The following is a 13,581-nucleotide window of genomic DNA, read 5'->3' on the forward strand; positions in this document are numbered from 1 at the left end:
TACCTCCTCAGAAACAGACCTGGAGTTGTGTTTTGAGTAACTCTTTATTGTTTATCTGACATTTCCAAAGCTCAAAATTCTCCTTTCCACCTCGTGATGTAATTTAGTGGTAGTTACCTTTCAATTTCAGATCTGAAATTGTCAAAATAATTCTAGCAAAGGTGTATGGAGTTTAAAAACACCATCGAGCACTTCCTGTTTTACCACATAACATTACAGATTACAGATTGTAGTGTAATATGGGCCCTTTAAATAGTCTAGTTGGTCTATTTAAGTGTTTCCATAATTTGTATTAATTTTTACAGTTAAATACAATTAAAATACTGCATAGCCTACTGCATTTTTACATTAACTTGAGTATTTCTGTGGATAGAAAATTTAAAACAATGTAATAATGTATGTGTTTCTCTTTTGTCTACCCAGCTTCACAGGCGTACACAGACTCACTTACACTACCTTAGTCCAGTCTAAACATCTCCACATCTCATGAGGACATATCAGGCAGCTGTCACTCCCATCATGCACCAGTCCTTCTATATTTCCTCCTCTGTTTTCCACTCTCCTCCCTCTCTTTCTCTCTCTCTGTCTCTCTCCTCATTGCCCCCTCCATCGCTGGGCCGTCACAGAGCATATGCCAGGGCCCTCAGCTCCCTCTGGCCCCGGACATGATCCACTCTGTAGCGGCAGTGGCTGGTGGCGGTCCTGACATGATCTGCGTCGTCTCTCCGTCTCAGTGAACGGAGGCTGTCACTGCACCAGATGTATCACAGGGGAACTGACAAACGCACAGTGACAGGGCGGGGCCGTACACACTGTTGCACCAGGCCCGTGTCACTGTGGTTTAGACAGAGACCACCACAGGAGCTTTTCTGTAACAGCAGCTGACTGGCAACAAATGCTAGTCATTCAAGTTCACCAGCAAGGGACCGTTTTTGTCATTCCAGTGTAAGTGAAATATCCCACAGCGAAGAGTTTGAGGCACTGGTGTGTGGGATCAGACTGTAGCTTTGTGACAGCGCTGGAAGAGAGGAGGATGTGCCGTGACCCACTGTTCTGAACAAATCCCTTGTTCAACATCCCTTTCATTTATTTATTTATTTTCCTTTATTAAATATACAAAAACCTGAATTTTTACAAGTTATTAAAATAAAAAAAATAAAATGGATTCTTTTCTTAGGTTCTAAGTTCTACTCATTTTGTAGATATGTTTGTTTGATTTGTTAACAGGGACTGTAGAGCATATTTATATACAGTCAATTTATTTAGTTATTCAGAGATTATTTTTCACAGTTTCTTGATTTTAGAGGAAACTTACACTTTCGCTTGTAAGGTGAAGTAACAACTTGGATGTTAGAGCTAAAGGCTGTCTGAGTTTCTCAGATACGTCCCAGTGGCATAATGATATTTCCCAACAAGATCTTTTGAAAAGGCGACTTTTATTTCATGGTGAAGTCTGCCATCTGCTGGTAGAACAGATAAACTACAAGTAAATGCACAGAAGGCAAAGGAGACATTCAATTTGTCAACTGGACAAAAGTTTATTTGTTTATTTATGTTTATTGTTTAAAGTTTATTACAATAGCCTTAGCCAGGTCATGTTTAGAGGTGTGAAAGCACTCATTATGGCCCTGAATGATTATGATAATATGACTCCACTCTCAGTGCAGTTCAATAGGCCTAGATAACTAACAGAAACTGTAAACAAATAGGTGTGTTAGTTTCAGAGTTGTTATTTAGCTCTTCCCTGCAGACAAATATAAGGAAGTGTCCACCAGCGTCTGACCAAAACTGAAGAAGCAGCTTGGATGAGCTGCGAAACGTATTTGACCAAATAAACTTTGTCCAGTTGACAAATTGAATTTCTCCTTTGCCATGGATTCTACTTAGATGACTGAGACATTTTTCATATATATGCACAGAACTTCATATGTCCATGCTTCTCTCTCAGCACTCTACACTTTATATATTACACCTTCATTTACAGTAAATCAAAAATAGCTACCTCATGCCCTTGTCTGTCTGTCTGTATATTGCATTTATTTTATTTATTATTGATATCTATGTACATTTCACGTCTATGTGTGGTATGTGTATGTGTGTATCTTTATTTTTTAACTGCACATTGGAATTCTGGACAAATTGATCCCCCTGTGTAATGTCTGTTACATGGTGGAATTGACAACAACGTTCATTTCGAAACTTTGAATGAACCACTTGTTGTTTTATAGCTTTTTCTTTACACTGCTTATTGAGATAAAAAAGGATAATTTAACAAAAAATAACTCAACATTGCACTTGACAAAGTGCAAAGTGTATTTTGCCACCTCAGCAATAAAAAGAGTATCTCAAACTGAATAAGTAAAAGCTGTAAATGTTGTGCTGAATATCATGTGGATTAAATGGGGACAAAATATTTCACAGTAAACCAACTTAACCAACTTTATTGGATCATTTTACAGTCAGACAAACTGTGAAAACAGAAACAATAGAAATTTTCATAATTATAAACTATGAAACATTGTCACAAAATTAACTCAAAATAGGATCAATTATTCCTCTCCTTCAAAATGTTCATATCAATTCGCCTCATCACATACTTGAAGAGTTGCAAAAAGACACTTAAATTAAACTATCAACAACATCATAAAAAGTTCAAAAATAAATTATCTATTCCCAAAGTCTCCCAATGGCCCGATGGCTTATCTTCTCATTACAAATAAAGAGAGCTTTTAAAGGAAAGTCGATACAATCTGAACTAAAACATGAACACACTAGAAAAAAATCTGCAAACAAAACGATGAACACAAACTGAGGCGTTTTAAATAAAAAAAAACTAAAAAAAAAAAAACAAGTCTCAAACTCGGCTTTCTTCGCTTTTGCTAAAACTAAATCACAGCATTTAACTAGTACAATGTGAAGCCAGTCTGCACATTCTTCCTTATCAGAGATCAATTTAACCAAAGCTACTTGTATGAGCAGCTCAAAAATACAATACTTTGTACAAACTGTATAAGGCAGGGCACTGTGTTGGAATCAAAACATATTTTTGACACTGAAAATGAATGGCCACTAATTTTAGTAGCATTAGTATTTTGTTTTTGAATGTACAAGAGTCACTAGGGCATCTGTTTTAAATCACGGACCAAAGCCAAAAAAAAAAAAAAAAACATGAATGTGGCGCCCCCTTGTGGGAGAACAAATCTAAAAGAAAAGATGTAACTTTGATTTGGCAAAATGCTCATCAAATTAAGTTTATAATAAAACCATGAATGGACAAAGCCAATAAAGCTGTCATGGAGAAGCTCATTTTGCTCAGAGGCACAACACAAATACTGAAGTAAAGGTATTATACAGAGAGTTAAATGTAGTACGTAGTTAATCAAATCTATAAAATTTACGCTGGATTTCATGTTTAACAGTGGTGGATGAAGTGGTCAAAAGAACAGATACACGGGCAAAATATAACTCAAGTAAAAGTATCAAATATAAAAATCTACTTAAGTAAAAAGCAAAAGTATTTCACATAGATTATGAGAACTGGTCAATTTTTAAATATAGTGATATTGATAAAGAACTGTGCAGATTTTTTTTTTCTCAACACTAACAATTTCTTAACTGTTCTGTGTAATTTCATGTAAATATGTAGTTTGCTCAAAGCCGGGACTTGAACTCAAACCGTTTTGTCAGGATGTTACCATGAAAGTGCTAAAACAACCACTCAAATAATATAGAAAGTACTTTTTAAGTTTTCAGTCCTGTAAAAAAATGTAGTGGGGTAGAAAGTACAGACACCTGCTCTAAAATGTAGTGAAATAAAACGTATTAAATTCACTTAAGTAAAGTACAGATATCTAAAAATTGTACTTAAGAAGAGTACTTTGTTACTTTCCACTACTGATCTTCAAGTACCAACAAACATATTTCTGTATTATCTCCATTAAAACTTTGTGTCTCCCCAGGTTAGAACTGTTCAGTGAGTGAATTATTATTGTCTATTAGAAAGCTAGTATTATTTTAAAGTCGCACGTAGTAATGGCACCCCTGATATAATGAGTTTCACTACTTGGTGTTGTGCGCCCATTTTGTGTAGTCTTTAAAACTTCACAATACTACACGCAATCTTCGTCTTTTAGAACTTCACACTTAAAGGTCCTATATTACGCATTATTATTGATTATTATGAGCTTTAAGCAATCTTAGAATGTTGTTACCTCCTCAAAAACATACTTGCAGTTGTGTTTTGTTTCATTCACACGTTTTAATGTGTAATTTTCTGTCTATAGAAAGTTCAAAATCCTCTTTTCCAACTTGTGATGTCCTGAAGTGCTCGTTTTCAAGTTAACAACTCCTTTTACTTTTTTGTTCAGCAGAAACTGGAAACTCTAGGGTGGTAATTATCCATATAATTCTAGTGAAGGTGTATGGAGTTTAAAAACACATTGGAGCACTTCCTGTATTAACACATGACCTCACAAAGTAGAATAGAGTGTTTTCCATTTGAGAGAAGAGCTCAGCCTAAATATGCAAGATTTGTGTGTTAAACATGTGAAACAAAACAAGTCCAGGTGTGTTTTTGATGAGGAAACAACATTCTAACATAGATCAGAAAATAGCGTAATGCGGACCCTTTGAAAACAAACCGTCCTTTCTATTCAAAATATTTCAAGGACCTAAAACATGTCAACACTCTTAACAAAAACATGCAAAAACACTTCAAATGAAACAAATGACAAATTAAAGTCTCTATCTCCATTCTCTGTTTTGCATATGTTGTGCATTGTCAGGCCATTTTCACAATCTGGCTCCTTTGGGGAAACAGCAGACATCTTTGTTCTGGACAAAATCAGTGACAAAATGGAGCTTCACGTTCCTTTGTGAAGAGACCCTGAGGACGCTGAATGACTGTTTACCTGCAAGAAACAAACACAGGAAAAAAAAAGTTAGATCATGTGACGAATGCTGAGAGTGAAAAAATATATAATTTACAGACTATAAACAACAGTGTGTATTTCTTATAGAGACTCATACAGCTATTTAATATAGTAATGAGGCCAAGCTTATTATTTTTATAGAGAAATACATTTAATGGGCCCATATTACACTATTTTCTGATCTGATCTATGTTATAATGTTGTTTCCTCATCACAAACTAACCTAGAGTTGTGTTTTGTTTCATTCACTCATGTTTAACACACACATCCTGCATAATTAAGTTCTTCTTCTAAACAGAAAACACTTTGTTCCACCTTGTGAACTCATGTCATAATACAGGAAGTGCTCCACTGTGTTTTTAAACTCCACACACCTTTGCTAGAATCATTTGGATAATTTCAGCCCTGGAATTGCCAATCTCTACTGAACAAAAGGTAAAAGGAGCTGTTAACTTGAAAACTACTGCTTCATGACCTCACAAAGTGGAACAAAGATGTAAACAGACTAATAATAAAATATAACTTAAACATGTGAATAAAATAAAACACAACTCCAAGTATGAGGTAACATTATAACATGCCTTAAAGCTCACAAGAGTCAATTTTGCGTAATACAGGGCAGCTAAAATGACTACAAACAAATGTAACAAAATCATTCAGAAAAAATGTGGGGATCATTGTCATACACTACCAGTCAAAAGTTTTAGAACTGTTGACCAAAACATATTCTAAACTTTTGATTCACAAAGTGTTCACCTTTGGCAGATATAACAGCTGAACACACTTGTGGCATTTATCTTACAATAGAAATCAAATATTCTTCAGAAAGTTCTTCCCAAGTCTGTTGCAGAAGTTTCCATAAATGTGTGGCACTTGTAGGTTGCTTGGCTTTCACTCTTCTGTCCAGTTCAGCCCAAACCAGCTCAATGGGGTTTAAGTCTGGACACTGTGCTGGACACTTCATATTTTCAAGCTTACCATCTTGTTCTTTTTTCCTGAGGTAGTTTTGGCAGAGCTTGGACTTGTGTTTTGTTATCTTTTATCTTAATTTTTAACCTCTGACTGTTCAGTATTGACCTTTGTACCATTTCAAGTTCTTCATTGGACTTGAACGACTTGAATTTCAATAAATAACTGGAAAAATTTGAGTGTTCTAAAACTTTTCATCAGTAGTGTATACCTCATGTAAAACAGTTCATGGAGGGATTGTGCGTTAGTTGTCTACATACCTGCTTTGAACCTTCAGAGGAGGAGTGGACCTCATTTGCATAGTGCTCATTCAACTGCAACATCGCTGAAAAACACACAATATATATTTCAGTTCATACATGCAATGCTTGTTTCAGAAATATCTAAAAATAAAACAATTTAATAGGGATGGAACAAGGTCTCACAAGACAAAATTGCCACAAGAATAAAAATAATCTCGTGAGATTTTATTTCCCCATTTGGATTGGACAAAATAGGGTTAAAGTGCTGATGAGCTGAATCTTTTGAGAAGCCATAGTTCCTAAAAGCACAACAAAAATATTCACTGAAGTAAGTACAAATTCTGAAGCCAACTTTGGGAACTAATTCGGACAATTTACAGATTAGAAATTATGTCAAAATCTCGTCTTGTCTCGTTCATGTGAACCCAATCTCGTGTCTCTTTTCATCTTGTGGAAATTGTATCTTGTCTCATCCCTACGATTAAAGCCTACCCTTACCTTGTGGGTCTAGTCGGGGGTCAACAAAGCCCCAGTGCTGGTACAGAGCGGCCAGATCATGGGGACTGTAGTTTTTTAACAGGCTTAAAATATTTATATCCATTGGCATTTGTCCCGTTGATTCACCTTTTCCCTGAGCGAATAGGAGAGGGTCCAGATAGGCTTTGCTCCCATGTACACCCCACATGTTCAAGGCTGCCCACAGGTCGTGACCTTTGAGACCTGAGGTGGGGTCACATGACTGTCTTTGGGAGTGGAGTCTATTTGAGTTTGATGAAGTGCTACTGTGGTGGTTTCGGGCCAGCATAAAACCCAAACCCTCTTGTGGGAAGTTGCCCTTAACTCTGTACTTTGGACTGGACTGGGCACTGGATGTACTCTTGCTTTGCCCCACAGCGCCTGAAGAAGTAGTCCCCTTACTGCCCCCCACTGCTGCAGACTTCTGGGATGCCACTTTACCTGCCCCAGCTACAGAATGGGAGTCCTTTGGATGAGTCGTCTTGGGTTTGGAGACAGTTGATTGGCTCTTGTTGCTTGAATTCTTGCTGCTACTATTACTACTTGTGCTACTTCTGCCGCTACTATTTGCGTTGGTTCGAGGAGGGTGAGTCCGCTGAGTTCGTGGGGTGGGTAAAGCAGGGCAGTCTTTGCCCTCAAGGAAAGGGGGAGGTCCTGTCCGTCTCTTGGGTGCGGAACCTGTTTTTAAACTCTTGAAGGTGATTGGACAAGGGGCCCATTTTGGAGCCATGGAGCTGCTGCCGTCCACTCTGTGTGCGACGCGCTGGTGGATCCACAGCACTTCAGGATAGTTGGATGTGTGGGAGCAGTATGGGCACTGATTTTTGACCAGACCCTCTGATTTGACAGAGGTTACAGTGCTGCCCTCGACAACGGACAGATTGAGTAGTGTGCCTGGTTCACCTTTGACCTCAGTAGAATTTGGCGTTTCAGTTTTTATGTTCTGTGCCTCTGAAGACCCCAGGACAGGAGTGTAAGTGTAAGGGTTCCAGTAGGATTGACTGAGCAATGCGCTTCTCGTCCTGAGGTAGTCCATATACCTGGAAAATACACAAAAGTAATACAACATTCAGTGAATCACCCAAAATAACAAAGGTGTTTTGGACAAACTATAATTACCAATTTTGTGATATAGAAAGATAAATAAGAGGTTATCATAAGAAAACAAGAAATTTACTTGAATTGGTAGTAGAAAACAAAAAAAAACTATAGTGAATGTTGTTCTGAAGTTCTGCAAAATTTAAATATTAAGTATATAGTTTAGAATAAAAAATGCTGATTAAAAGAAGTACTGCACTTTTGTGGGCAATTTTACATCCTTTCACATTTGTCCAATATTCAAACTTCAGTAACATTTAAAAACATGTTCAACACATTTCTGTTGGAATCAGTTGTTATTGGGATATTGAGACATTCATTTGTCTATACTGCCCACTGCTATGGACACAGGTTGACCAGTAAAGGTCTTCCTGAGGTGGTCCATGTACCTTGAGGATTTGGACGATGTCTGTTTTGGGGTCAGGATGTCCTGGTGTGTCTTGAGCAGGTGGGACCTGAGCTGTGAGGCGTCCACAGTGTTGAAATCACAGTGCTCACAGAAGATGGGCTTTTTATCTGAGAAAGAAAATGTAAGCAATGCAAAAAATTACCACTGTACTTAAAAAAATTATATAATTAATAAAAAAATTTATCTTAGCCAGTCTGGTCAAGAATCAAATTGTTGTTTGTGCTCCAGAGGTTTACACTATTAACACTGTAAAATTTGATCCTGTAGTACGGTTATTAAAACACTAGAGGGCTCCCTTTAAATGATACATAATTCTATTGTTAGCATTGATGATTTGCAAATAACACTAATGCCACTGTAAAGTGAATGCAGAAAACTGTTGGACACTCTTTTTCCAGTCTACATTTTTGTAGCATTCATATATAATTAATACATCTAAAAGTGTGTGCGCTCTGGGTTACCTTCCAGCTCTTGGCTCTTGCTGCTGGCTTTAGCTGAGCTGTGAGTGTCCTTGACTTTCTTGGCCTGCAGAGCTTCATAAAAAGCATGTCCCAGTCCGTTGAGCAGGATGCGGTCCTGGCAGATCCTCTTGTCCAGAGTTTTACTGCCGCAGAGGCCTGTCTCTGTCTTCTTCTTTTTAACACTGGAGCTGGGGGCGTCTGTCTGTTTCCTCTTTTTGTCCTGTTTTAGAGGGATATACTCACCCTTTTCTATGTCATACAACACCTCTGCGTCCGCCAGCCTCTCCTGCCATCCCAGACACTTCTCTGTAACCTCTGCCAGACGCCCCCTCGTGGCCAACTGCCATGCTTGATAGCTACAAACTGGATCCAACTCAACAATTCTTTTACCTTGACATTTTTTCTCAGTATTCTCCTTTTCCCCTGCACAAGTCAGATTTAGGCTTTTCAAAAATTGCCTTTTAGCAATGTCCACATCAGAGACATCACTGTGGTCCTGCAGGGGGTTTTGTAGATGATTACGAGTGTGATTGAACATGTGCAGTTTTTCATGTACTTGTAATGTCCTTAAATCATGGAAAAAGTTCCCACAGCTGGCACAAAGCTCGTACAGGCACTCCTCATTTATTAGCGACACTGGATCCTGGGGCACTCCGTTGATGGTGGCTGGCAGATCACTATCTTTACCATTCTTCATCTGGGCTTTGACTCTGTGGATGCGCATGTGGCTTTGAAGGAACCAGGCCTGACGAAACCGCCGTCCGCAAATCTTACACCCGTGATCTTGAACATTGCGATGTCTTTTCATGTGGGTTTTGAGCAGTAATACCTGAGGGAACTCCTGGCTACAAATGGTGCACGTAAATGGCCCTGAATCAACCTGATCGACGTCCTGACCTTTAACCTTTTTCTTGGCAGCTTTCTTCTTCACCTTGCCGTTGACGTTGTGTTTCTTGTCAGCCATCTTGTCCATATCGGATGGATCGGGTGACTGGGCAGCGCCGTCCTTCACCTCCTGATCTCCATCCCCCTCTTTGTTGCTTGAGCTTTGGGTCAGCAGTCCCAGTTTATGGCTTCTAATATGTGCTTTTAAACTGCCTTTCTGCGCAGTTCTATGCTCGCAGTAAGGGCATTTGTATGGCTTTTCTCGCGTGTGTCTCCTCATGTGCTGAGACAGAGAGCTCAGGAGAGGAAAACTTCGGCCGCACACTCCACAGGTATGACCCGATGAGCTGTCTTCTTCTGGCTCCACTTTAATTTTGTCTGTGCATTTCTTAGTGCTGTCCTCCTTCTCTTCCAGCGCCATGACTTGGTCTGAAATATTATAAATCCTTGAGAAGTTTTTATATTCCAAAAATTAGCAAGTTCTCACAGGAGGTTTCAAAAAAGTGCAGAAAATCACAGTATTGGTATCCATCCTGGTTTTTAGAGCTCTTTCTTACATGACCACCTGAAAAACATAAAAACAGAAATATTTTCAGTTAATGTGTCTGTACTCAAAATATCCATCCTTCCATTTTCTTCCGCTTATCTGGGTCACGGGGGCAGCAGTCTGAGCAGGGTCTCCCAGACTTCCCTCTCTACACACATTTCCTCCAACTCCTCCGGGGGATCCCGAGGTGTTCCCAGGCCAGCCGAGAGACATAGTCCCTTCAGCTTGTCCCAGGTCTTCCCCGGGACCTCCTCCCGGTGGGACATGCCCAGAACACCTCTCCAGGGAGGTGTCCAGGCTCCTCAAAATATATTGTTATCTATTTATTATGTACACTACGGGTCAAAAGTTTTAGAACACCCTAATTTTACAGTTATTTATTGCAATTCAAGTCGTGCAAGTCCAATGAAATGGTACAAAAGTAAGAACTGAACAGCCAGAGGTTAAAAATTAAGATAAAAGATAACAAAATACAAGTCTAAGCTTTGCCAAAACTACCTCAGGAAAAAATAAAAAGATGATAAGCTTGAAAACATGGAGTGGCCCGCACAGTCTCCAGACTTAAACCCCATCGAGCTGGTTTTGGAATGAACTGGACAGAAGAGTGAAATCCAAGCAACCTACAAGTGCCACACATTTACGGGAACTTCTGCAACAAACTTGGGAAGAACTTTCTGAAGAATATTTGATTTCTATTGTAAAAATAATGCCGTGAGTGTGTTAAGCTGTTATATCTGCCAAAGGTGGACACTTTTATAAATGAAAAGTTTAGAATATAATTTGGTCAAAAGTAAACAGTAAACAGTAAAAAAAAGTATGAACAAGTGTGGTGTTCTAAAACTTTTGACAGGTAGTGTATATCAACACAAGTCCTCACATTTTTTTTTCTTTAAACAACAATGTGTTTAACTTTGTATAAGTTTTAAGGTCACTTTAAAACAGATTAAGTTGAATAGTCTGTAAATCCAAAAGGGGGTGCTACAGAGTTAAAAATTCTGGTTCAGCTACTTCATACTGCTACTATAAACAACCAAACAGAATTAAACATACTAAAAACAAAAAAGAAACATTTGAATGACAGTGAGTGATTTAGCCTCAAATAATCTACACATATAGCCACTTCATATTTGTGAGTATCTATCTGAGACACACAATGGCACACTGCAGCAGAAGGAGCCTGACATTGTCCTCCTTTTGTGCCCTCACAAAGCGCTCTTTCTGTCTAATGCACAGACATAGTGGCCATAGTGTTTGCGTCGGAGTCTCCACATGCATGTCCCGGGTTTCCTCTCCTAAATTGAGTGTGTGACATGAAGCATGAAGGCTTGTATTCATTCGTGGCTGATCAGGATGAGCCCTGAGGGACAGGCCACTCTAATCCACAATCAATAATCCATTATGCACAAACTTCATTTAAAACACACATCTGTATGAGCCTGTGAGCATGGGGAGGTGTTGAGTTTCACATGTGGGAGACACTTAGGACATTTTAAAACAAAAGCTATTTTCACATCTGGACTGATCATGAACACCACGAGGCAAATTATCATCAGCTGACTGAAGAGAGAGGAGGAGAGAGATTTTTGAACTCAACATGGACATCCTACAAAAATCGTGCCCTTATTGTGGTGGAGTCCTGGGGCTAACACGACTATATTAGTGTTTTAGAGGAAGAGAAGTGCTCTCTGGCATGAACCCATCCGGGCAGTAAAGAGAAAACCTGCTATTGTGTGAGTCGCACCAGAACTGTCACATCGGCTCATGTCTGGCCCTCCGCCCGCACTGGGGGGTCGCCACAGTTATTGTTGGGCCAAAGAGGTCCTGGGCGCTCACATCACTGTCTTCCAAATACATGCCTGCACAAAAAGACCCACAAAAGACAACTCTTGTTTGTGTTATCAGCGCTTGAATGAGAGAAAAACGAGGTGCGGCGTACTCTGGGAGGATAGAAAGAGGTCGGGGCTGGGATGATTTTCCAGGGATGAGTGTGTCTGACTAATTATCTGTAGGCGCATCTGCCTGCTCGGGGCGGTCATAGGCGCTCATTCGCTCACACGGGCATGGCGATAGGGATTGGGAGGAGTTTCAATGGTTTTTCCGAACGTGGCAGGTGTTTTGTGGGCAGACGCCATCAGATTAGTGCACGGCCTATGTGGCACACTGTCTCGGAGAGGGGGAGGATGTGCCAGAGAAACTCGAGGGTGGCAATTACGGGGTTAAGGTTAAGGCGAACGTAATGAGTTAACACAATGGGGATGAAGTCAGAGAGCCGTGGGCAACAGATGGAAAAAAACGGGCCATAAGAGCGGAGCCTACAGTAAGAGCTTATGTCTGTGGCAAAGACCTGCTTAGAGTTTTTAAAGCTTAAATAATATGGATTGAATATTTAGTCGGCTAATAACTGGAGCTTCTGCTGGTGTTTAAGATTATTAAGATATTCAAACTTGTGAAATTTTTAGATATTAACACTATTTGATTTCATATATAACTTTACTTTAGGCTTTTGGTCCTTTTTAAGATTCTGGCTTGTTTTAATTGTGGTCTGGAGCAGTGTTTCCTATTATTAGAGCAGAATAAAGTGGTCTAATTTGAGTTACTTAGTTTAATTTTTGCCCCTGTAATCTTAAAAAAATCTGAGCAATAAATCAGTATCATTTCTGCTTGTTGTATTATTATAAATCTATAGTAGTAACTTTATGCAATATTTAATCATTTGCGCACTATTTTATTTAGTAGAAGCAAAGATAAATAACTATTTACCCCCAAAATGTGTATACTGTTAAATTATTAAATTCCTGTGCGACCGTAGTCTCATCTAAACATTGATGGAAAATTACCAAAACCAGCAAGAGGTTTAAAGTTAACATACAGAATAAGATAAAAGAACCTTTATTTGTTTCACAAGGGGGAAATACCAGTGTTGCGACGCAAAGTTCAAGAACAACAGAAGAATAGATCCATATAAGCCATTTCATCTTTGCTATTTCCTCTCCATCTTTTGTGCCCTCATCACTGCACCCTGACTGGCGATGAGAGGAAGAGTGCAGAGTGCCAAACATGTTGCTCTAGGGGCTTAACTCATTTCTTTTCGAAGGCCCTTTTCTCTGTCTTTCTTTGGCACATGAATAGGCATGTCCAGTCAGCTGTCCTGTCATTGATTCGTCCTGACGTCCCGACCAGCTCAGCACAAACTCACTGCTGCTGCTGCTGTGTGCTCACGCGAAACAATCCAGTCTTATGTGTGTAATGTAATGTGCGCACGAGGCTGCCAGTAGGGATGTAACGATATCAAAATCCCTCCATACAATATTTGATTTGAATAATATTTGAATATTTTCACGATATGCATCTCACAGTTCAGTGTTGTGGAGGCTTACAAAATTGTGAATATGCTCCTTTTTCCTTTTTAAAGCCTTTGGTACTGTTATAATATGAAGAATTATGATTGAAAAGTGCTTAATAACAGTTATTTCTTGTAGTCTGCACTGACAACACCAAAGAATCATGGTCTATGTAGTTTAGT

At 39.2% G+C, this 13,581-nt stretch overlaps 1 protein-coding gene across 1 annotated transcript; it reads right to left on the reverse strand.

Annotated features, from left to right (window-relative positions):
- Positions 1 to 4,862: 4,862 nt before the first annotated feature.
- LOC110168872 (zinc finger protein 516-like) lies at positions 4,863 to 9,932 on the reverse strand. Its single transcript, XM_020934360.2, has 5 exons — positions 8,627 to 9,932; positions 8,146 to 8,272; positions 6,641 to 7,698; positions 6,161 to 6,225; positions 4,863 to 4,910 (listed from the first exon to the last, which is right to left on the reverse strand). Exons 1-5 carry the CDS (start codon positions 9,930 to 9,932, stop codon positions 4,863 to 4,865), a joined length of 2,604 nt encoding a protein of 867 aa, XP_020790019.2.
- Positions 9,933 to 13,581: the final 3,649 nt, after the last annotated feature.

Source organism: Boleophthalmus pectinirostris, unplaced genomic scaffold, assembly GCF_026225935.1.
Source record: "Boleophthalmus pectinirostris isolate CB_2022bp ecotype Guang Dong unplaced genomic scaffold, ASM2622593v1 HiC_scaffold_21, whole genome shotgun sequence".
Lineage (NCBI taxonomy): Eukaryota > Metazoa > Chordata > Actinopteri > Gobiiformes > Gobiidae > Boleophthalmus > Boleophthalmus pectinirostris.

Coding starts and splice junctions, on each gene's coding strand:
- LOC110168872 (XM_020934360.2), bottom strand. CDS start 9,932: ATGGCGCTGGAAGAGAAGGAGGACAGCACTAAGAAATGCACAGACAAA. Junction 8,273..8,626: donor CAAGAGCCAAGAGCTGGAAG/GTAACCCAGAGC, acceptor TTTCTTTCTCAG/ATAAAAAGCCCATCTTCTGT. Junction 6,226..6,640: donor CCCCCGACTAGACCCACAAG/GTAAGGGTAGGC, acceptor TGTGTTTTTCAG/CGATGTTGCAGTTGAATGAG.